This window comes from Papio anubis, chromosome 3 (assembly GCF_008728515.1).
Source record: "Papio anubis isolate 15944 chromosome 3, Panubis1.0, whole genome shotgun sequence".
Lineage (NCBI taxonomy): Eukaryota > Metazoa > Chordata > Mammalia > Primates > Cercopithecidae > Papio > Papio anubis.
In genome coordinates, this window is record NC_044978.1 from 145239272 (window position 1) to 145264844 (window position 25573).

The 25573-nt window shown below is 42.6% G+C and overlaps 1 protein-coding gene across 1 annotated transcript; it reads right to left on the bottom strand.

Moving 5' to 3' along the window:
* Window positions 1-12522: 12522 nt before the first annotated feature.
* UCHL1 (ubiquitin C-terminal hydrolase L1) lies at window positions 12523-24171 on the bottom strand. Its single transcript, XM_003898620.2, has 9 exons — window positions 24014-24171; window positions 23897-23908; window positions 23290-23418; window positions 20233-20383; window positions 19227-19312; window positions 19104-19151; window positions 17744-17810; window positions 16754-16812; window positions 12523-12964 (listed from the first exon to the last, which is right to left on the bottom strand). Exons 1-9 carry the CDS (start codon window positions 24044-24046, stop codon window positions 12878-12880), a joined length of 672 nt encoding a protein of 223 aa, XP_003898669.1. The 5' UTR covers window positions 24047-24171; the 3' UTR covers window positions 12523-12877.
* Window positions 24172-25573: the final 1402 nt, after the last annotated feature.

The window sequence follows — 25573 nt, forward strand, 5'->3', positions numbered from 1 at the left end:
GGGCAGAATGTAGTATAATTGTGTTTGGAACTTTACCAAGATGGTTCACCATTTTGGAAACTTCCCATGGCCAATAATGAGCTGCTATGGTATCTGAGTTGCCAATACACCACCCCTGATTACATCAGCTGCGTGTCTGTTCCTCTCTCAGGGATCTCATGTTTACGTACAAGTCTCTCCCTACTTTGTGCATCTTATGGAGTAATACCTGAGCATTTACAGGTTGAAAAGCACATATTTTCTGTCTTTAAATCGATGTGTAAACATTATATGTGTAGGCAGGTTATATTAGCTATGAATTTTATTTTAGGAGAGTAAAGGGGGCATTACAAATTGCTTATAAGAAGCAACTGTGGGGCTGGTAGAATTGAAAGTCAAAGATCAACCAACAGCATGCATTTACTGAGGCTGGGACTGGCCAAGAGGTGAATAGCGGGCCCTGCTGCTCAGAAGTCAGGCAAGGTGAGGACAGGAAGGCATAAAAGCAGCTTAGGAATAAAGCACCAGGCAATCTGACTACACAGAACTTTGGGATAATCTATGGCAGCTGAGCGGTCCTTTGAACTCCCCCGAAGGAACATCAAAGTCCTTTTGCTCAAGCCAATCAAACATCCCAGGTAGAGCATTTGGGGCCTGGGCAAATGATTACGTGGCTGCCCTTTCTCTGGAGGAGTGAAGGATTTCTGATGAGGATGGTGAGCCCCTGACGTAGATTTCAAAGTCACCCCTAATCACCAACCCCCTAAGCATGCATTTTTTGAAGCAACTGTTGTACAATTCCCACGTACCTAAAATTGTTTTCTGTTATTTAATATAAAATATACCCAATCATATGTAAGTTAACATGAGGTGAATTTGTGCTACTAGGTTGTTTTGGGGTGAACCTCTGCTATGGGCTGAATTATATCCCCTTGAAATTCATCAATTGAAGCCCTAAGCCCCAGTGTGATGGTATTTGGAGATGGGGCCTTTGGAGTGATTAAGTTTAGATAAGGTCATGAGGGTGGGGCCCTCATGGTGGCATTAGTGCCTTTATGGGAAGAGACACCAAGGGGCTTTCTCTCTCTCTGTCCACTGCAGGCACCAAAGAAAGAACATGTGAGGGTGTATTGAGAAGATTGCTGTCTATAGTGTAAGGAGAGGGCCCTAACCAGATACTGACCCTGCTGTCACCTTGGACTATATTCCATAACAAAAAATGTAATACTGTTATAAAAAGAATAATTACATTAAATTATAATATTATATATTAGTATCATAGAGTATAACAGGGATTACAAACGATGAGAGTAATGGCTATGGAGACACATGGAAACTTATGAAAGGAGAACAATATTCTTCATATAGCTTATATTAATTATGTAAAAACTGTAGGCAGCAAAACAAACATCCAAAAATACAGGAGGGGAGGATGTGGTGGTTCATGCCTGTAATCCCAGTACTTTGGGAGGCCGAGGCAGGTGGATCACTTGAGGTCAGGAGTTTGAGACCAGCCTGACCAACATAGGGAAACTCTGTCTCTACTAAAAATACAAAATTAGTCAGGTGTGGTGGTGGGTGCCTGCAATCCCAGCTACTTGGGAGACTGAGGCAGAAAAACCACTTGAATCCAAGAGGCAGAGATTTCAGTGAGCCAAGATCTTGTCATTGCGCTCTAGCCTAGGCAACAAAAATGAAACTCCGTCCCAAAAAATAAAAAAGAGACGGGGGAGTATCTCTAGCTCAGTACTTGGGTTTAGTCTAATAATTCTCAAACTTTTTGGGTCTCAGGAAACCCTTTATCTCTTCAAGAGTACTGAGGACCTCAAATAACTTTTCTTAGGTGGGTTATGTCTATTGATATATATCATCTTAGCAATTAAAGCTGAGAATAATTTAAATATTTATTAATTAACTTTAAAATTAAAATTGTAAATATGGGGCCAGGTCTCACGCCTGTAATCCCAGCACTTTTAGGAGGCCAAGATGGTTGGATCGCTTGAGCCCAGGAGTTTGAGACCAACAAGGGCAATATAGCAAAACCCCATATCTATAAAAAATACACGGATTAGCTGGGCATGGTGGCTTGAGCCTGTAGTCCCAGCTATTTGGGAGGCTGAGGTGGAAAGATCACTTGAGCCTGGGAAGTTGAGATTGCAATGAGCAGTGATCATGCCACTCCCTCCAGTCTGGGCAACAGAGCAAGCCCCTGTCTCAAAAAAAAAAAAAAAAAAAAATTATAAATATGGTAACAACACATTTTTTACAAAAAAGAACTACTTTTTTTACAATTAAAAAAATAGAAGAATGGCATTGTTTTACATTTTTCCATCTAAACTAAAGTACTGGCTTAATAGTGACATCTGATTCACCTATCTACTTCTACATTCAAGAGTGAAAAAGATACATAATGTCTTAGTATCATTATGGAAATAGTTTTGACATCACAGACTCTCTATAAGGTCTCAGGGAGCCCCATGGGACCCCAGGCCATACTTTAAGAAAGGCTGGCTGTGATAAGTGACACTATCAGGAAGCTGAATTGATTATAAACTTCTTTTGAACTTATATGCCCCCCACTCTTTTTTTGTAAGACAGAGTCTCACTCTGTTGCCCAGGCTGGAGTTCAGTGGTGTGATCATGGCTCACTGCAGCCTCAAACTCCCGAACTCAAGTGAGCCTCCTGCCTCAGCCTCCTGAGTAGCTGGGACTACAGCCGCATACCACCATAACCAGCTAAGTGTTTTATTTTTTGTAGAGATGGGGCCTCACTATGTTGCCCAGGCTGGCCTTGAACTCCTGAGCTCAAGGATTCCTCCGGCCTTGGCCTCCCAAAGTGCTAGGATTACAGGTGTGAGCGATCACACCCAACCATATGGCCCCTTCCTTATAGAACTCTTAGACTAACAGACACAATAATATAAAAATATTTAAGTTAGTTTAAAGTGGACTTAATGTATTCATGCCATAATCCCCTCTATTAGCATAAGATAATTAAGTTGCTTATGGATAATTAACACTATGTTGTTAAAAGTAAGTTTCTCATAAAACCTGTTTTGGTCCTCAGCTTGGTGGTTCACAAATAACGCACTTCTTTGAAGCACTCACATTTGAGCTTTACTAGAACTAGGGGTTCAAAAATAACCCACTGGCTGAATATAAAAGCAGAGAGGATTCATGTATAAGACAAAGGATTGAGTCACGTTCAAACTCTAAAAAATCTTACCAGGTTCTGAGTCTAGAAGAAAAACCCTGCTACTTCCTACACGTCTTTCAGCAGTTCTGATCCTTATCTCATCACCTCTTTCTTTTGAAAGCACCTGTTAAAAAGATTATCAGCTCTATTGTAAGAACCCCAAAAAAGCACTAAAAGGGAAATAAATGTGTATTACAATGAAAAAAATTACATTAAGTAAAAAAAAAAGTAGATCATGGAAAAACTCTAAAATTGAGGATCTGTTCCCATCCCAAACCTGCCACATCAAATTGTCATTGTTGGAAGTATGACCACAAGGGAATGGGATTAATTAGGACTTCCGCATGCAAATGGGTATTTATCTCGTAAAATTGTTACCCTGGAAAATAATAACTATTATTTCATTGCTGCTACTGTTTTCTCAAAAAAAAAAAAAAAAAGAACATTTTCAAAGCTTGTGGTACATAAACTCGTAAGATATGAGACTTTAGTAGACTTCAAGCCTACCTAATTCTTTTATTTTAAGATATAATTGAGGCCGGACGCAGTGACTCACACCTATAATCCCAGCACTTTGGGAGGCTGAGGTGGGCGGATCACTTGAAGTCAGGAGTTTTAGACCATCCTGGCCAACATAGTAAAACCCTATCTCTACTAAAACTACAAAAAATTAGCCAGGCGTGGTGGCACACACCTGTAATCCCAGCTACTCATGTAACGGTGGCAGGAGAATTGCTTGAACGCAGGAGGTGGAGGCTGAAGTATGCCAAGATCGCGCCACTGCATTTCAGCCTGGGCAACAAAGTGAGACTTCATCTCAAAAAAAAAAAAAAAAGAAAGAAAGAAAGAAAGAAAATATATATACACACACACACACACACACACATTTGAGACCAAAAAGGGAAAAGAGAATTGATTAATGTAACCCAACTAATGTTGGAACCAGATTCAGTTTTCTTGATGGAACAGTCAAACCGGTTTATATTAAACTACTATGTTAAGATAGATTTGAAAGCAAGGTTTTACTAGAAGTAGAACTGATTATATAATTGATTACATAAAATCAATTATATTTGGGATAATATCTAACTCGATGTAAGCAGAAGAGACATTCATTATAGTGAACTTGTGAAACTATTACTGCTTATCTCTTTCATTTTACTTTCATGAAAAAATAAATAAAACCTACCCAAAAATATCAATGGACCAACAGGCAATTCCAGTTTTGGCCAATCTGTATCTGGACTAATTCATCCAGTCCGAAACACTGCGCTAAAATGAAGAATGATATGGGATATGCTATCAAACTGCTCCATCTTGCCTAAGAAGTGCAGTCACCAAATTGCTCCTGGTATTAAAATTTCTGACTCATCCTACCAGTACAATAGTGCCATAAGTTTTCCTATGCTGCCACCTACTGGATATAGTGCACATAGCTTTGAATACATCATCTGTCTTCTGTATTAGTCAGTGTGCTTGGGTGTGAAATGGGTTAATTCAGATATTAGCCACTCAATTTGGATTTAAACATCCAAATATTGGACATTTAAAGGTTGTTTATTTTAATGACTAGAGATACCTTATGTCAACCAAAGCAAAAACCTATGAATCTGTTTTCAATTCAAAACACTTCTTGTCCTTAGAAAATTAGCTTACAAATTTTAAATTATATCATTCCCTTTTAAAAATTGGTACTCTCAAGAGGGTAAATACACTTATATTCTTCATGTTTTAATGTAAGGCAAAATGCATTCGTCTCGTTGCAATGAACAAGGCATTGATGGGTTGGGCACTGTGGTTTAAGATAACTTTTAAGAAAACTTCTTTTAGAAATAGGGCATTACCGCCGGGCATAGTGGCTCACGCCTGTAATCCCAGCACTTTGGGACGCTGAGGCGGGCGGATCACGAGGTTAGGAGATAGAGACCATCCTGGCTAACACGGTGAAACCCCGTCTCTACTAAAAATACAAAAAATTAACCGGGCTTGTGGCGGGCGCCTGTAGTCCCAGCTACTTGGGAGGCTGAGGCAGGAGAATGGCGTGAATCCGGGAGGCAGAGCTTGCAGTGAGCCGAGATGGCGCCACTGCTCTCCAGCCTGGGCGACAGAGCGAGCCTCCGTCAGAAAGAAAGAGAAAGAGAGAGAGAGAGAGAGCGAGAGCGCGCCTTACACCCAGGGAATGAGGTCTAGCATGGCATTGAGCAGAAAAGGGCACTTTTTTTTTTTTTAATTCTAATTTTTTCTTTCTTTTTTTTTTTTTTATACTTTAAGTTCTAGGGTACATGTGCATAACGTGCAAGTTTGAAAAGGGCACTTTGTACCTTGGGATTAAGACTGGAGAAAAAGGAGTTTTAATGTATCCCTGCCAAACTCCCCTCTATTAACATAGATAAAGAAAGGAGCTAAGTGGTGATAAACAAATAAAAACAATAACACTTGATACATTCCAGGAACATCCCCAAGAACTTTACAATGTTCTCATGTGCTGCTCACAACAATCCTATGAGGCAGATACTGACCTCACTCTACAGATGAGGACATCCAGGCTTAGGGAGTTCATCGGCCAAGGCACCCAGCTGGTAAGGGCTGGAGCTGGTTGCACAACCCAAGCTGTCAACCAGAGCTGTGCCGCGGCAGCGCCTCAGGAGATGAGGGACAAGTAGGATTGTCAGGAGACAAAGACAAAGCACCCTGGGTCACTGTAATTGGTTTTAGTAAAAACAAATCACAGGCCAGGGGCCTAAGGAAGCATGACAGCAAATGTAATGTGGTATCCTGGATAAGATCCTGGGACAGAAAAGGGACATTAGGTGACAACTAAAGGAATATGAATAAAGTATGGGCTTTGGTTAATAATCATGTATTGGTAATTAGCTCATTAATTCTGACAAATGTACCATACTAATGTGAGATATTAATCTTTTAAGCCTGCCTTCTGGAGAATGATTAACACTATGGAAAGTATCTGAGTCCTAAAAGAGGAGAAATTATTTTCTCCTAAAAGAGTTAAAAGACAGGTTCATATTTAATCTGAGTTTGCATCAGTTTAAGGATGTTGATTGTGAACATGACCAGAGAAAGGAAACTATCAACTGGTTTAAAGTGTCCAAATACAGATATTTTGTACTAGGAGGGAATATTATGCATTCTATTTATTCTGCTGAGACTACTCTACAGCTCTTTCTCCTTTGTTCATAAAGATTCAAACATGTACCCAGACAGGCACGCACACACACACGTGCACGCATACGCACGCACACATGCGCGCACATGCACACACACACACACACACTTCTCAACCCTCTATTAACAGTGTATGTTAAATTGAGATAATTACTCAAGGTGTACTTGCTATGTGTGCTAAGCTCTGTATGCATTATCTCAGCTCAGTCCTCCTAATCCTGTGGAAGAGGTCCACCATTATCCTCCTACAGGATCATATGGAAGCTGTTGAAGCCAGGTTTGACACCAGGTGTTCTGACTACACAGGCAATTCACAGCAGCTCACTCTTACCTGCTATGCCAAGCCACGCCTTCTTCCTAAGTGAATGCCAAGCCCAGTCAAGAAAACAAACAGGTGAATAATTTAATGAATTTAAAAGATGGCATCGATCAAGGGAGACAAAGAAAGTAACTCTGCCAAATTAGCATGGCAAGTCACTATTTAACATAGCAGGTATGCAGGAAACTGAATGTGTTCCAAATAAGTTCAGATTTAGGAGCACATGAAGATGATTTTAATTTCTAAAGTAAATCTCAGCATTCTGGGAGGCCAAGGTGGGAGGATCACTTGAGGCCAGGAGCTCTAGACCAGCCTGGGCAACACAGCAAGACCTTGTCTCTACAAAAACAAATTAAAAATTAGCCAGGCATGGTGGTGCATCCCTGTAGTCCTAGCTACTCAGGAGGCTGAGGTGGGAGGATTGTTGAGCCCAGGAATTTGAGGTTACAGTAAACTGTGATCATGCCACTGCACTCCAGTGTGGGTGACAGTGAGAACCTGTCTCTAAAAATTAAACAATTTTTTAAAAACAAATAAAGTAGCCCTATAATGGAGCCTGATAAGGTTTGGCTGTGTCCCCACCCAAATCTCATCTTGAATTGTAGCTCCCATAATTCTCACGTCATGGGTGGGACCCAGTGGGAGGTAACTGAATCATGGGGACGGGTCTTTCCTGTGCTGTTCTTGTGATAGTGAATAAGTCTCACGAGATCTGATGGTTTTGTAAAGGGGAGTTCCCCTGCACATGTCCTCTTGCCTGCTGCCATCCATGTAAGATGTGACTTTGCTTCTCCTTTGCCTTCAGCCATGATTGTGAGGCCTCCATAGCCATGTGGAACTGTGATTCAATTAAACCTCTTTCTTTTATTAGTTACGCACTATCAGGTATATCTTTATTGTCAGCATGAGAATGGACTAACACAGAGCCTGTTGAAAAACATTTTAGAAGACAGGCAACTAAGTTTATAAGTTGCACTGACTTCAGTTATAAATTAAGGAAACTTGGAAGTAAGCTAGAATTAACCAATAGGCGCTTATGGCAGAATTCTGTCTTAGGGGAAAAACTTAAGCTTTTTTTATTATAAAAATAATGTGATTTTAGAAAGTTTACAAAATTAGAATATAAAGCTAAATCACCCATAATCTTAACACCCAGACACAGGCATAGACCCATGTTTTTTAGAATAAAAATACAATAATATCCTATTGTTGCAAATTTTACAAGGACACACAAGCCAGACTATTACAAGGGCCATTAAAGTGTGGAGCAGTAAAGGTTAAATTTCCTTCATTCCTTTTAAGTTAGGTCCATGCCTGCCCCCAGAAGAATCATTAAATACTATGGGCTCTTAGAGCCAATTGGCTTGGGTTAGAATCTCAGGAACATCAGTTATTAACCCAATGACCTTAGGCAAGTTGCTTAAGCTTCATTGTGCCTTAATTTTCTATATGCAAAATGAGAATAATACCAACATCATATGATGACTAAGTAGAACATGTAAGGCAGTTAAGATATAGTAAGCACTTAGCTGTTATAGTCCTGTCTCTTCTAAACACATATGTATACACATTTTACAGATCTCACTAGTTTCATACATGAACATTTTTCCAAGTTCATGGGTGTTTAAGTCAGTCCAAGTATTATACTGTATAGATGTATAACTTAGACTAAATAAGTCATTTGAGGTGTTAGTTTAAAAAGGGAGATACGGTCAGGCACAGTGGCTCATGCCTGTAATCCCAGAACTTTGGGAGGCCGACGCAGGCTGATCATCTGAGGTCAGGAGTTCGAGACCAACCTGGCCAACATGGTGAAACTCCGTCTCTACTAAAAATACAAAAATTAGCTGGGCATGGTGGCGCGTGCCTGTAATCCCAGTTAGGAGTCTGAGGCAGGAGAATTGCTTGAAGCTGGGAAGTGGAGATTGCAGTGAGCCCAGATCACACCATTGCACTCCAGCCTGGGTGTCAAGAGTGAAACTCCGTCTCTAAATAAACAAATAAATAGGGAGATACTTAACATCACATGGCTTTGGCTGTTGAAAGCACTAAAAAGTCACCTTCATCACCAAAGACTAGTAACATTTTAGGGAGTAAGTCAATTATACACAGACTATTGGCAAATCCAAGGTGTCAAATAAGAGGGCTTGTTGGAGAAGCAAGGTCCTCTGGAAGCACTCTGCCTTAACATGGAATACAAAGTTGATGGCACCCCCTGAGGTTGTGTGTTGCTAAGGGCCCAGGGAAAGGAGATGAGACTATGGTATTAGATGCCACCTTCTAGAGGCCAGGCCCTTCCCAGACATCTTCACTGTGTCTATTTCAACATGAAACAATGAAGATGTAGTAAAGCGTTATTCCTTTGCCCAAAGTTACTCAGGTAGAAGCCAAGTTCAAAGACAGATTTAAGGAACCCTAAAGCCTATGATATTGACTACCAACATAGGATAGCTGCCCTGAGGTTCTGATATGGTTTGGTTCTGTGTCCCCACCCAAACCTCATCTTAAACTGTACTCCCATAATTCCCATGTGTTGTGGGAGGGACCCAGTGGAAGGTGATTGAATCATGGGGGCAGTTTCCCCCATACTGTTCTTGTGGTAGTGAATAAGTCTCACAAGATCTGGTTTTATAAGGGGTTTCCACTTTTGCTTTTTCCTCATTCTCTCTTGCCTGCCACCATGTAAAAAGTGTCTTTCACCTTCCACCATGATTGTGAGACCTTGCCAGCCACATGGAACTGTGAGTCCATTAAACCTATTTTCCTTCTCAGTCTCAGGTATGTCTTTATCAGCAGCATGAAAATGCACTAATACAGGTCCATAGCCTAAGTCCTGGTTTCCCTAGTGATTAGCTACAAGAACATGGGCATGTAACCTAATCTCTGTGCATTTCTTTAGTGAAACCAAAATTTATCTGCACCTCTGGGGTGGCAATCACCCACATACATGATCTATTGCATAACCTTCCATGGGGTGGCACATTAAGTTATGTTGGATTTTGAGAGCATTTAAATAAATATGTTTCTCATATATGAAGTATAAAGTCTTCCAGCTCAGTTTAGTGGTATAATTTACATTTCGGAGGCCAAAAATAACCTTTGTACCAGCGCTTATATGCAGGAAGGAGCCCTTTCTTTCTTTCCCCTAAGTCAACCTTCGAGATGATTGTATAGAAGTCATGCACCAAGTTAGAATTTAATATTTAAAGGCAAGTAGAATCACCTGAATCACTGTATATTTAGTTTTTACATTAATAGGATGTCAACAGAAGTGATCACTTTCTTTGAAGGAACCAAGATGTCCTTCATATAAAAGTTGGGGTCGGGTGCGGTGGCTCACGTCTGTAATCCCAGCACTTTGGGAGGCTGAGGCGGGCAGATCACTTGAGGTCAGTAGTTTGAGACCAGCCTGACCAACATGGCAAAACCCCATCTCTACTAAAAATACGCCTCCCCCCCAAAAAAAATGGCTGGGTGTGGTGGCAGGCACCTGTCATCCCAGCTACTCGGGAGGCTGAGGCAGGAGAATCACTTGAACCTGGGAGGCGGAGTTTGCAGTGAGCCAAGATAGTGCCACTGCACTCCAGCCTGGGTGACAGAGTAAGATACCATCTCAAAAAAAAAAAAAAAAGTTGGAATTGGGCCAGGCATGGCAGTTCATGCCAGTAATCCTAGTACTTTGGGAGGCTGAGGCAGGTGCATCACTTGAGCTCACGAGTTCAAGACTGGCCTGCGCAACAGGACAAAACCCATCTCCACTGAAAATACAAAATTAGCTGGGTGTGGTGGCACATGCCTGTAGTCCCAGCTACTTGCGGGGGCTGAAATGGGAGAATCACTTGAGCCTGGGATTTGGAAGTTGCAGTGAGCCAAGATCTCACCACTGTACTCCAGTGGGAGTGACAGAGTGAGACCCTGTCTCAAAAAAAAAAAAAAAGTTGGAATCAGGAGTATTACCACCATAATCAGGGCTAAGAGAACTGTGAATAAGGCAGCTGAGACCCAAGTTATCTGGATTCCTGGCACCAGACAGGACAGAGCCCTTCTGTGAGGATCACAGTATAGGCAGGAAGCATTGGGTTTCTTCCCCGCTTCCCTCACTTTGTGTAACTGGAAGTGAACTGTTACATTCCATGTCCATTGTTGAGAACATACATCCTCATTTAATCTTTAATGAAAACCTATAAATTACATAATAGTGTATCCTATAAAACAAGAGCACATTGATCTATAAAGTAAAGTTTAACAACAAATGCCAAAGAATTTTGCTTTTTTTTTTTTTTAAATTAATTTCTACACAGTAAGAATTGCTAAGAAAAACAAAACACACCACACTGATTGGGGTATGTCAAAGCGACACAGAAGCCAACTGAAAGAGCTCCCAAGAACTAAAACGGAACAGTGTGGGCAACAAGTAGTACTGGGTTATGATATAAATCCAAAGTATACGATATGAGGTCATACTGATAAAAATGGTTAAATAGGAGAAAAAAGACAACTCTCCCTTCCAAAAGAATTCCCAATAATTCATATAGATACTTGGCCCTCAAGGAGATAGAAGATACACCTCTGCTCCTTAAGTGTGGGCTTTGCATGGTGACTTCCTAAGAGTACAGCATGGAAAAGGCCGCGGGAGTGAGTTTACAGTGAAGTCTTTCAAACACAACCTCAGCCAGGTAAGAGGCCAGAATCAGTGATAAATTAGCTTATATACCCTTTATAGCATATGATGAAAACAGCACTTTGCCTCTGTGGTTTTCTTCCCCAAAAACCCATAACCCTAGTCTAACATTAGACAAATCCCAATAGAGGGGCACCTTACAAAATACTTGATAGTACCCAAATTTGTCAAGGTCGTCAAAGAATGAGAAGTCTGAGAAACTGACAGAGCCCAAAGGAGCCTGGTGAGACAGGGCAAGTAACAGTCATGTGGGCTCCTGGGTGGGATCCTGAAACAGAAAAAGGACATTAGGGAAACAGCCAGGAAATCTAAACAAGCTATGGACTTAATAGCAGTGTATCAACATGTCAATAATTGTGATGGTTAATATTGAACATCAACTTAAAGGATGCAAAGTATTGTTCCCGGGTGTCTGTGAGGGTGTTGCTAAAGGAGATTAAGATTTGAGTCAGTGGACTGGGAGAGGCAGACCCACCCTCGATCCACATGGGCACCATCTACTCAGCGGCCAGCGTGGCCACAATAAAAGCAGGCAGAAGAATGTGGGAAGACTAGACTGGCCCAGTCTCCTGGCCTCTATCTTTCTCCTGTGCTGGATATGTCCTCCCCTGGAATATCACTCCCAAGTTTTTCAGCTTTGGGATTCTTGGACCTTTGACTACAGAGTGAAGACTGCACTATTGGTTTTCCTACTTCTGAGGTTTTGAGACTCGGACTGGCTTCCTTGCTCCTCAGCTTTCAGAGGGCCTACTGTGGGACTTCACCTTCTGATCGTATGGGTCAACACTCAACTTCCCTTTGTATAATACATGTATCCTATTAGTTCTGTCCTCTAGAGAACCCCAATAGAGGAAACTGGATGGTGGGTTTATGGGACTTCTACAATGTCTTCAGTATTTTCTTTTTGTCTTCAATATTTCTGTAAATAAGTCTAGAATTGTGCTATAAAATCTGCCTATTTAAAAATCTTTAAAGATTAGTTCCTACAGGTATACATAGGGAATACAAACGCAAAAAAATCCAAAGACACACCAAACCTATGTTTTTATGCTAATTCTTACCAGCACTGTATGAGTTACCTATATGGAAGACATTCCTATATTACTACCAAAATCATCTGACATTTTGGGGAAAGGGTAAAAGAAAATGAGAATCAGCTGTGGCTACTTTATCAGCAGAAAAGTTTTATTCCTTTTGAGGACAAACAATTAAACCACATCCAAGGTCTTAACTTACAGACAGAAACCAAAGTAGCCATTTAAAGCGTTAGATATTGGATACAAGACATACACTGGGGAGAATGCTTCGCCATCTGAAGCTCACACCACATCGGCCCAGTGGACAGCTGTGCACTCTACTTGTGCTTAAGCGCCTGGGTGTGGCTGAGGGGAAGGCGTGTCTGCAGAACGGAACAGCTGTGTTTCACAAGTACTGAAGCATTGTAGACTGCATGGGGGGGGCTATATATTTTCACGTTGAAGGGAAGAGGGGAAATCAGCAAAGTCCCTCCCACAGAGAATTAGGCTGCCTTGCAGAGAGCCACGGCAGAGAAGCGGACTTCTCCTTGCTCACGCTCGGTGAATTCTCTGCAGACCTTCGCAGCATCCTGGAAAAAAGAAATGTCGTTAATATCCAAAGAGCAAGAGCTCAAAAATGAAAGTCACATAGGGAAAGGCTCCTAGGTCTATTAATGCTCAAAGTTCACCCTCATCAACTTTAATTCCATCATTAATTTGAAAACCAGGGCTTAAAGGAAAAAATCAGGTAATGGGAAAGACAGGGTTACATCATGGATTTGACTTCTTTATCACTTCCACCAAATGGATTTGTGCTTCTCTCACCTTGTAACTGGTTTTGGAAAAGTTTAAAAAAAAAAAAACAAAAAAAAAACCAACAACAAAAACACAACCATTAATGCTATTTTCCTCAAATTTAAAAATTGGAAATCGATCTTTCTTCCATAAGGTGGCATAAAAGACAAGTTGTAACTCAGAAATTCCCAAAATAAAGACAATTGTCTTCTAAGAAACATTTTAAAAAACAGCCTTAATGTTTACCTGGTATTCTAGGTACACACAAGCAATGGAAGCTTAAAGAATGATGGTAAAGTGACATATGTTACTACTTTTAAAAATCTAGATGACAGGCCGGGCGCGGTGGCTCAAGCCTGTAATCCCAGCACTTTGGGAGGCCAAGACGGGCGGATCACGAGGTCAGGAGATCGAGACCATCCTGGCTAACACAGTGAAACCCCGTCTCTACTAAAAAATTCAAAAAACTAGCCGGGCGAGGTGGCGGGCGCCTGTAGTCCCAGCTACTCGGGAGGCTGAGGCAGGAGAATGGCGTGAACCCGGGAGGCGGAGCTTGCAGTGAGCTGAGATCCGGCCACTGCACTCCAGCCTGGGCGACAGCGAGACTCCGTCTCAAAAAAAAAAATAAAAAATAAAAATAATAAAAAAAAATAAAATAAAAATCTTGATGACAAAGACTGGTAACAGAAAATTGATCCCAGGGTTATTTACCAACTTCTAGGATACAATTGTTTGGGGATCAAAAATATTACTCTGTTGAATCTGTAACAAAAAGCCCAGAGGAAAGATACCTGAAGGAGAAAGGGAATGCTCTATGATACAGAACGGTAATGAAACATTACTCCTAAAATTTAGAAATCACCAACTCAATGAGTTTGGGCCACATGGCTCAGGCCTGCAATCTCAGCACTTTGGGAAGCTGAGGCAGCCGATGGCTTGAGCTCAGGAGTTCAAGACCAGCCTGAGCAACATCTCTACTAAAATTTGAAAAATTAGCTGGGCATGGTGGTGTGCACTTCTAGTCCTGGCTACTCAGAAGACTGAGGTGGGAGGATTGCTTGAGCAAGGAATTCAAGGAATACAGTAAGCCATGATTGTACCACTGCATTCCAGCCTGAATGACAGAGCGAGACCCTTTCTCAAAAAAAGCAACCAAAGAGTATCTGGATTGACATCAACCTTTTATCTTCTACCAGGCTTTTTAATATATCAATATTCCAGACCTGTCTTCCCTGAATTGACTTTACTAGATATTGATTTCACTATTAAAGTTGTATCTTTAAAGAGGATAACCATCTTCTATAGAGCTAATGTGCAGGGACCTAATTCATCCAAGTTTAGGATATTTGGGTTAAGTGCATGTATCTTCTCACCAGTTTAATGATTTAGTGTGAAGTTTAGACAACCTAAAACATCTTTAACCATATAGAACCAGTCTTACCTAGGGTAAGAATTTTAACTAAAATGCTGGTTTAATTTAGAAACTCTTTTAATTTTAAATAAGTTTCTAATTAGAATAGTTTAAAAAAAAAAAAAAAGGTTTTAGCCAGGTACTGTGGCTTATGCCTATAATCCCAGCACTCTGGGAAGCTGAGGCAGAAAGATCACTTGAGTCCAAGAGTTAAAGACCAGCCGGGCAACACAGTGAGTCCCTCCCGCCCCATCTCTATACAAAAATTTTACCTTCCCCACACCTTAAAAATGCTACTCACATGACACTTGTAAGTATCCCAATGGGGGGCACATTTTTATGGCATTAGTGCAGTGTTAGATGAGTTAGCATGTACCTTAAATGCTTCACTAGGAAGGATCAGGGTCTTTCCTCCAAACGGATCAAAGACCAGAAATTCTCCCTCTGTTTTCTTATTCTCACCAAGTAAATTCTGATTTTCTCATGTAACCCCTCCCTCCCATCCTGGCTCTCCAGGTCTATTCTTCATTCCATATTCCTATTCCCACATACCTCTTCAATACCAAGAATTAGCTTTAACTGATCTCAGGTGTGTCTGACAGACGAGAGCAATCAATCCTCCCTATTAGGTCCACTAGCACCTTGGGGCTATCAGGTCTGTGAAGTTCCAAAGGGAGGTCTTTTCTAATGAAAGGTCCTATTGGTATTGTACAGTGGCTAAGAGCACAAACTCTAAATGCAGACTAAGTTTTCTTTTTTTTCTTCTTCTGAGACAGAGTCTTGCTCTGTTGCCCAGACTGGAGTACAGTGGTACAATCTCGGCTCACTGCAACCTCCACCTCCCAGGTACAAGCGATTCTTGTGCCTCAGCCTCCCGAGCAGCTGGGACTACAGGCATGCACCACCAGGCCCGGCTAATTTTTGTATTTTTAGTAGAGACAGGGTTTCACCATTTTGCCCAGGCTGGTCTTGAACTCCTGAGCTCAAGCGATCCTCCCACTCTGGCCTCCCAAAGTGCTGGATTATAGGCATGAGCCACCGTGCCTGGCCAGACTATATAGGTTTGAACCATAGTTTGCCATGTAAGTCACTAACCTCAGGCCTTAAACTCTGAGTTTTCTCAGCTCTCAAATGGGGATAATACCTACCTTATTGTGTCATTAAAGGATTTCTATAAAAGACATACATCACCTAGAAGAGCACGTAAGTACAGTAAACTGCAGCATGTGGGCCTAACCCAGCCTGTGGTGGTGGAAAACAGCTACATACGTTCATTTAGAGGGTCTATAGGCTGCTGAGTTGTAACAGCAGAACTGAATACTTGCAACGGAGCCATATGCCATACAAAGCCTAAAATATTTTGTTTGGCTCTTTATAGAAAATGCTTGCTGAGTCCTGGTCTGCACACAGCAAGTAAGATTTGATACTACTACTACTCAAATGAAGTATAGTTATATTTTAACAGCATTTTGTGTATTTTTCTTCAGCACAGCAAGCTAAAAACAGTATTTTGTATTATATCATAACTAAGCATTTTTCCTTTATAATAGTAAACTGATTCAACTCTAGACACTCATTTTTTAGTGAAAAGGCCTAGAGTCACCTACCAACCTTTGTCCAGAATCACTTTTCTATCCAGGATGGTTACAAAGTGATCCTGGATATTATGAGTTTTTGTCAGGTGCATTTTAAATCTGCTTCTTTTGTTCTTGTAACAGTAGACCATGTGGGAAGGAAAAACTCCTAAATTTAACCACCTAACTAGAACCTATAATACACTACCTCCAAGACTGACCCAAATCCAGTCGTCTTAGAGGGATTATGGAAGTCTACTGTTCCGTGAGTCTTTTAACTATGATGTAATCTGACGAGAGGACAATGGTCACCTTAATCCCACCAGGAAGCAAAGCAACAGCTTTCAGGCTAATTCTAACTGTGGACTAAAGACAGCACATGAAACAGATTACTCAGGGTGTCTCTGAAGCCCTGTTTAAAACCACTCACAATAAAATAAGGTAGACAGAATTACTAAGATGATCTTGCAGCCCTAAAGACTGCTATTAACCCAGGCAACTGATGCTGGCTGTCCTGGAAGAGTGTTAGCACTTTAGAATAGAAAATTTGGCCAAAGAATTGTGGGGCCCATTAGGAAGAGATGCATTCCAAAGATGACCTGCAGCAGGGTGCCCTCTGAACTGGCGCCATGGTTCACCGGAAAAGGCATTCGTCCATCTGTAACAAAAGAAGCCAGACACGTCAATTTTCTCTGCATGTTTTCTGGCTACCATGCTTACCTAGCCCAGATGGAAGTTTTAGATTCTTCCAAAAACCACTGCCAAACCCACAAAAGGAAGCCTGGTTATGAAGCAACAGGCTGCAAATGAGGTTCAAGTGTCCCTAGGCATCCATCCCAGGCAATTCTAGTCTACAAGATCGTACAAGCTCAAATCAGCTACCCTAATGGAGGGGCCTGTGCCCCAACTCTACGAAAAGGCCACAGAGCAAAAGTCAGATGCAGTCTCTGGGGTATAGGAAAGATGGAGGCAAGAAGAGGAGACACCTGAGATTTCATCTGTCCTCCAATGACTAGATTGCCTTCACTATTTCCTTGCCTTTGTAAGCCTGTAGGTGGTATCTTGGCTTGAGACAACACAGTTACAAGTCTTTCTCCATTAATTCATTCAAAAGGAATGAATCTTACAAGGTAGGTCGTCTTTCTTGATGCCATAAACTAGCTAATAGAAACTATTCCAACATATCCAGATTCTTTTTAGACAAGTAAGGTCATATTCAGGCACTGATCCTTTTTCAGATTTATTCTTTGCCCAGAAAGGATGATACTAGGGTATGCTATAGGAGGAGATGGGAAAAGAAAGTCTGATCACATATACCTTCACCTGGCACTGATCCAATCTACGCTCTTCAATGGTTTCTGACTAAAGCCACTGATTAGGTATTAAAGCCACTGATTAGGTCAGTTGCCTCAGGAAGTTGCTCTGGGGATAATAAGGGGTTAAGTGCCCTCATGAGAATACTTTATTACTGTGGCTTTATAAACGATGATATGCCAAGTGCCATAAAGTCACACAACAATATATCAAGAGATTCAGTCTGAAAGAATGCATGAAACTACATTGAGTTCCAAAAACGGAGTGAAACATACCCAGTTCATAGAGGTGGCCATCCACGTTGTTAAACAGAATGAAATGGAAATTCACCTTGTCATCTACCTAAAGAAAGTCAAGACATTTTTTTGAAAATGAGTGTAAGCTGAACTTATTTTAAAAATTATCTTGCAATTCAAGTGAAATATGCTTGAACTGATTTGATTTTAAAAAATTATAGCTAATACTTATGTATGTCTTACATTAGGCCCTACGCTAAGCCCATTAAGGTAAATATACTGTTAACTGTCAGAACAATTCTATGAGGATGCTATTACTACAGGACTTTTACTGAGGCTTAGAGAGGCTAAGTATCTCAAGCAAGGTCAATACTAGAAAATGGCACAGCCAGTTGTAGTTATAAAGACACTGAGATCTGGCTGGGCATGGTGGCTCACGCCTGTAATACTAGCACTTTGGGAGGCAGAGGCAGGCAGATCACTTGAGCTCACAAGAGTTCAACACCAGCCCAGACAACATGCTGAAACCCCATCTTTACAAAAAAATATAAAAATTAGTAGGCGTGGTGGTGTGTACTTGTAATCCCAGCTACTCGGGAGGCTGAGGTGAGAGAACTGTTGTAGTGAGCCAAGGTCACACCACTGCATTCCAGCCTGGGCAATGGAGCCTGACCTTGCCAAAATTTTTTTTTTTTTTATATAAAAGGACACTGAGATCTGACTTAAATTTGGCAGCTGACTCAGAGGTTCTCATCAGATTATGGTACATTCAAACCTTCTAGAACTTGTCCTTTGTGGTGTATTTCATTCTCCCCAATAGCCTGTGAAGATTATTTGAAATGCTCACTTACTAGGAGAGGTGTACATTCCCTAAGACTCATTTCTGTTTTTGAGACAGGGTCACCCAGGCCAGAGTGCAGTGGCATGATCTCAGCTCACTGCAACCTCTGCCTCCGGGGCTCAGGCAATTCTCTCACCTCAGCCTCCCGAGTAGCTGGGACTACAGACCTCGCTACTCTTTGTATTTTTTGTGGAGATGGGATTTCACCATGTTTGCCAGGCTGGTCTCAAACTCCTGGGCTCAAGTGATTCACCCTCCTCGACCTCTCAAATTGTTGGGATTACAGGCATGAGCAACTATACCTGGCCTATAAGACTCATTTGGATCTAAACAAAATACTGTCAGTTTGAATTTACTCAAGATTTCAACAGCCAATACAATTTCTGAAGAGCCTTTTGAAAAGGTCTAGTCAAAGCATTATTTGCGTAGAACTTTCTGGTGTCATTTGGCCTTGGGTGGATAACATTTGCTGTGTTCCAGTAAGATATTCCTGAACAATTTCAGTGGAAACACAGATAGCACCCAGGCAGCCTGGCTCCGATTTGTATTTGCATTTACCCGACATTGGCCTTCCTGTGCCACGGCATCATGGGCTGCCTGTATGGCCTGCAAAAAAAAGAAAATAATTAGCACAAAAATCTCTAGAGTTATTTAAAGGCAATGCTCTGAAAGTTCTCTTACCTCATTCTTCTCAAAGCATTTTGCTCTGTCTTCAGGGGACATTTTCTCTGTTTCAGAAAGAAACTGTTTCAGGACTGATCCATCCTCTTAAAGAAAAAAATGGATGTTAGCACAGATAAAATAATACAAATGGGTACATATTTATTGTTGACTTAAGCCTTTGCCAAACATGCTGAGCAACGTGAATCTTTAATACTGCCTCCAGGGTTGTGGATGAGCTGTACCTTTTCCCCCAGCCTCTTTTTCTAACCCCTCTCTATTCACGAGTTTCAAGCCAGAGAGGTCGCTCCACTCCCCCAATATGCCAAGCTCTTTCTTGCCTCTGTTCTCATCTACCCCGGACCCCTTTTTCCCTCCCACTTCACTCATCTCTCAAATCTCTGTCACTTTTTCACAGCAATTCTTAATCTGTAACACGTATTTGAGATTTCTACAGCCATAAAAGCCGGGGCTGCCTTGTTTACCTGCTGTATCTACAGCACCTAAGAATGTACAGTTCACATCTATTATATACATGACACTATCATCATGTTCTAATCTAAAATGGTTCCCAAACCAAGATTATTACTTTGGGGTAGAAAATTCAACCTTAGTAATTCAGTTATTCAGATAGAAAATAAAGATCTTGAATAGAAATGTAAAGAAACACAACAGTCCAGCATAGAGACACCTGACTGGATAACCACTGACGTAAGCATTTTGTTACTGCTCAGCGTGGACAAGCCCAAGAGGCACTAATTACAAACCTATAGCAAGAACAACATATTTCAAAAGACCTCAAAATTTGAACTTTCAGCTCTAAAATTTGTGAAATGGGACCATTTCAAAATTCAGAAATGCTAGGAATCCTTTCTGAGGAAGACTGTGAGTCAGTTTAAGCGTGTGACACCATCATTACAAAATGGGTTCAAAAGGTACAGCATCTCTGACCTCGGGAACACAGTGTTTCTGAACTCCATGTTTCAAGTTCAAGCTTAGGATGACTGGCCTCAAAACCCACACCTACCAAATCCCAGCTTATCTTGATTATTGGCCACTGCGTGTATAAGTCCGATTGTGCCACAGGAATTCCCAATGGTCTGCTTCATGAAGTACACTTTAGGACTAACTTCTTGTCCCTTCAGCTCTTCAATCTGTTTTTTCCTGAAGTTCTCATGCTGCGAATGTAAAAAGCGTTTTTACATCTCAGAATGAAAGTGCAAAGAACAGATGGTAGCACCGTGAGTTCTACCACCTAAATGGAAACACCAGGGGGATGTGTGACCAGGAGCCTTAGTTCTAGATGCTGGTCAACTCCCAGAGAAGGGCCCGTCTGTCTGCCTCCCACACCCACGCTGGCCAGTGGGGCTCTGAGAGGTTCGGAGACTCCACCCTGGTGCTGCAGTGCAGTGACTGCATTGGATACTGCCCAAGGCTGTGTCTAGACACCACTGCAACCTTTCAGCCCAAAATGGTGTCATGAAGTCAGAAAACAAACCAGTTCATTATTTTCTCTCTTTAACACTTAACCGTATTTCACATAGGCATCCTTAATCAAGCTTCAGTCAATTGAATGCCCAACAAGAGCACCAGCTGGTTTACATTTCACTATTCTTTCAAGTTCTACTTCTACTCGGCTCAAGTACACTTCACTTCAAAAACAAAAACAGCCTTAACTGCTGAAAAGAGCAAGTGAAAGAAATTAACCATTCCCCCTCCACCCTCTTTTTAAGGAAGGAAAGACAACTGGTCCAGGGTATTGGGCTGTGATTTTACAAGAGGAAGATGTGACACTAGCTTGTCCTTGCCAGCTAAACAGTTTACTTTGAGGACAGACTGGCAATTTGAGGAGGAGGATAGAGACTGGTAAGTGAATGGGACTAGGAAACAGATTTCCTCAAAGCATCTGCTAGCTTTTTGTACAGTAATTTAGTAAGCCTATCTGGACTTTTCACTAACTAGCTTTAAAGACCTTAGAAGTTATCATTTCTTGAGCCAGGGTCAGTGGCTTGCACCTATAATCCCAGCTACTAGGGAGGCTGAGGCATGAGGATCACTTGAGCTCAGGAGTTCAAGACCTTGTCTCTAAAAAATAAAAATATAATAAATAAGTTAGGACTTCCCAGTTAAAGAGTAGGGTACTAATATAGAAACACTGATTTCCCATAATAAGCAAAACCAGACAGACCATCAGAAACACATTTCCAACTCTAGTAGCTTCGCATTTCTGTACACGAACTGAAGTTTAAGCTTGCTCTCTGGTACTAACAGAAGAGTAGGATCTCTTACCCCAGAAGATCAACTTAAACTCCAACTAGCAGAACTTTTTCACTTCTATCTAACTAGATCCTCAATTTAGTATTCATTGACCAGTAAGAGTTTTTCTTTCATTTTCTAGGCTAATTAGATGAAATATTAAAATGGGGATAGCCCCATCTTTTAGGGCTACTTGAGCTCTTCCATGGAAATCATTCTGTAAATAGTTTACTAGCACTTAATGTTTCAGAAGTCGTCCATGTAGGGGGTCATAACATTCCCTTAGTCAAAAATTAAATGCCTTCCAAATTAACGTTAGCATCTTTGAAGTCAGCCTATAAAATCTCAACTTTTCTTTCAATTGGCTTCAGTGTTTTTTCCAGTAGGCATTCTATGTAGCAGAAAAGGCGCTCGATAAATCTGATAGGTTGAATTGAAACTAAAGGACAAAGTATCGAGCTCTTTCAAACATAACACAAACTAGAATGTTCTCTAATAAGATCCAGCAAAAGGAGAACACTCAGCTTTTAAAGGCAAACATGCTGCACCACTGCCTCCCAGAGGCCTTGCCTCTGAATGCTGCTCAAAACCTCCGAGTCATCATGGTTGCCCTAATAAAAAAACCGCTGTGTGATGCTCAACTGGAGACAAGAGACTGATTTGGTCAACCAAGAAGCTAATTCGACTTCCAACAATATGGCAGCTCCCTTTTAGCCCGAGTAAAAGACTTTAGCAACAAAAACATGTCAGTGAGATCATCTTATTAGCTGTAATAAGTGTATTTACCCATAATACTTAGCTTATTTACTAGGAAGAAGGCCTGGAACTTCCCATACTCTTGATTTTGGCTACAGATGCTTCCAGAACACCTGGCCTTAGGACGGTGCTTCAGTTAACCTCACCTTTGGAGTGATGCCCCAAGTTTTGCTAAAGCTAATTTCAGTCTCTCCCACATCAGCAGTCAAGTGACAACAACAGGAGATAAGACAATGCCATGCTAATGACTGGGATTCCATACATCACAAGACAGCAAATATCCTATCCTTTAAAAAAAAAAAAAAAAAATCTGATGCTGTCTTTGAGATACATCTATCCATACACATTTGGAGGAGGAAAATCATTTCAAGGGAAATGCAAAGGTGCTTTCAAAACTGAGCTAATAACCCCCATTTCATTTAGCTACAAGGTCAGAGATGAACGAGGTTAAGTGAAGAGGAAGGAGGTTCCCGCACAGAAGCCATACACAAATGATTAAGCTTTAAGAAATACATTCAAGAGGCTAAAAACCAAGTGAGCAAGTAGTGGGAGTGGAGAAGTGAGAAGAACGCCTTAAGACTATCAGAAACCCAGGCAATGGAGGCGGAGAATTAGCGAACCTAATTGTTTCCCTGCGATTTAGGATAGCCCTTCCCCCTCCATTCTACAGCTATGTGGGAGTCTGAGAAGCAAACAATGAGTTGACAGGTTACAGCCCTTAAAGGGAAACCAGCAGCCATTCCCTGGAACCGGAGGCTCGAAAAAGCCCAAGTTCGAGGGAACTCATGAGTAGGATGAATGATTTCCCTGGATAACGGGATCGATGGAACTGAGACACTGCCGCTCTTCCAAATTTAAAGCAGTTGTGGTCGGATGGGAGAGAAGGCAATAGGCACTGCTGGAACAGCAGCCCAGGGAGTAGGTACCACGAAAATGTAGGCTCCTCCCTTGCTTAGAGGCGCGCCCCGCATCACCTACAGGGGAGGTGGCGGGGCGGGAAGCCCCGGACGCCTCAAGTTGGGGAGCGGCGTGCACTACCGGGGGCTCGCGCATCCTGGGCCCCACGCCCTACCTGGGCCGTGAGTGGAAACAGCAGCAGCAGCGCGCAGGCAGGCGCTGGCACCGAGCCCAGAGACTCCTCTTCCAGCCCCAGCACGTCCACGAAGCGCCACTGGCCGGCGACCCCCAGCCGGGACAGCACCTGCGGAGAGGAAACAAGGCGGCCAGGGGCACGGGGACACGCGGGTCGCGGGCACCTGCCGGGGGCGGGGCCAGCAGGCGCGCGCCCTCCGCGCCGGCACCCGAGCCTGGGAGGAGCCCCAGTCCCGCCCTGCCACCCCCACCCTGGCGGGCGCAATGACACAGCACAAAGCGCGGCCCACACGTGGCGCCCGCGAAGCCCGTGCAGCCGAGTCTGTGCTGCCCGCGCCACGCCCTCGGGAGCTCCGCTCGGCGCTAGCTCGCCGAGCTAGACGGAGGGGCGCAGCCCCTCCGTCTCCCCGTGACCGGTTTCGCTAAATGCAGGGTCTCAGGAAGGGCGCCCAGCCCACGCCCCAGCCCTGCCGTCTCCGGTGTGCGCAGCGGGCGGCTTGGTTTCTGCCAGCAGCCGCAGCCGGTGGGCGCCCCCGCCTCGGCGCTCGCGGGGGAGGGGGCCAGAGACGGCGCGAGACGCCACTCACTTTGTTCAGCATCTGAAAGGCAAATGCAAAGAAAAAAGCAAAACCGAACCGGTCAGCGACTCGGCTCCCTCTCCCTCGGCCTTGCGCTCTCCGAGCAGCGGTGCACCTGGCGCTCACCTCGGGGTTGATCTCCATCGGCTTGAGCTGCATCTTCGCGGCGCGCCCGACAGAAATAACCCAGGGAAGACGAAAAACAGCTAGCGGAGCCGCCCAGGCTGCAGCTATAAAGCGCCGGCCAGACGCACTGTGAGGCCTGCGCAGGGGGAGCAGGGGCAGAACCAAGCGAGGGGGAAACGGCCGGTCGCGGCCAGATGGGTACGAAACCCCCGTGCGCAGCGCGGAGTGGTACGGCCGGGCCCCCAAACCTTGCAGTCTCACTCGCCGGTGAGATAATCTGGTGGTTGTGGAGACGGGATTTGTTGGTGGGTGTTCCTTGAGTGTATGGAGCAGTCCTTTTGATGGAGTCTTTAATTTTGGGCGAAGTTTCTGGAAACCCATCCTTTCTACCATCCCAATTACCCTAAAGCTCGGGTCTCTGAAGCATTTGAGAAAAAGCACAAATTCAACAGGTATATATTTAATATGAATGAATGTAAATGTGTGCCCCCCACCCCAAATCTCTCAGCAGTTTGCGTTTAACCTTAGACAATTCCTCCTCCATGTTAAGTTAGACCAGTACCGAGGTTCATTTTTAAGTGACTGCCTAGAATAAAGCAGAATCTGGCAGATAACAGATATTGCATTAGGAATGCTGATGTAATGTGACTCCCGGGGAAGAAATGGTTGGTCCTGGGAGAGCAGTAGAAAGCTGGGGGATGTGAGGGTAATACAAGACACAGAGAAGGCAGGCGGTTGGAGACTTTAGAAAACAGATCCAGGGAAAAGAAGGGTATGATTTTGAGCGAGAGGCTGTAAAAGGAAAAGCATTTTTAAAAGAATGGGAAGCTTTGAAAAATAAAATTTCTGAGTTCACCGCAGAATACTCCCAATGAAGAAGAAAGGGAATGGTAACCAAGGAAACCACTGTTCTCTAGTCATCTCAGGTGGGGTTTTCCCACAAACACATTCAAAAGATGGAGAGAGAAAGCATATGCTGAAGAATGAATTTTAAAAGAGACCAAAATCTGTAAGAATTGTGCCAGGAAAGCTAAGCTGCAAAATAAAGTGGGCTTGCAGAAATACTTAGGTAGCGAAGGAAGCAAGAAGGTTGAGTATTTTTAAAAAATAGGCTCCAAACAAAATAATGATGATGGCAAAAGAATAGACTTTCTATTTAGGAAGTTGAGGTTAACAGATGACAGAAGGAAGGGAGGGAATCAACGTTTTTTGAGTTATTGTTTTTGGGGATCCTTTGCATGTGTCGTCTCATTTAATCCTTAGAGGAGCCCAGGAAGAGATTCATATTAGTGCAATTTTACAGATCAGAATCCCAGGCCTACAGAAGTTAATTTGCTTACAGTCACAATTGAAAAGTAAAACTGAGAAGTAAACCCTGCTAAACTGGGCTCTAAGAGCCCATTCATTATCTAAGATTCCACAACATTCTACTTCTATTTTCTTTCCATTTTTGCCATTAGAAAATGACCTTCACACACAAAAATGAGAGAGAAAAAAATTAGTAAGAAGAGCTTAATGGGTGAATCTTATGGTATGTAAATTTTCCCTCAATAAGGTTGT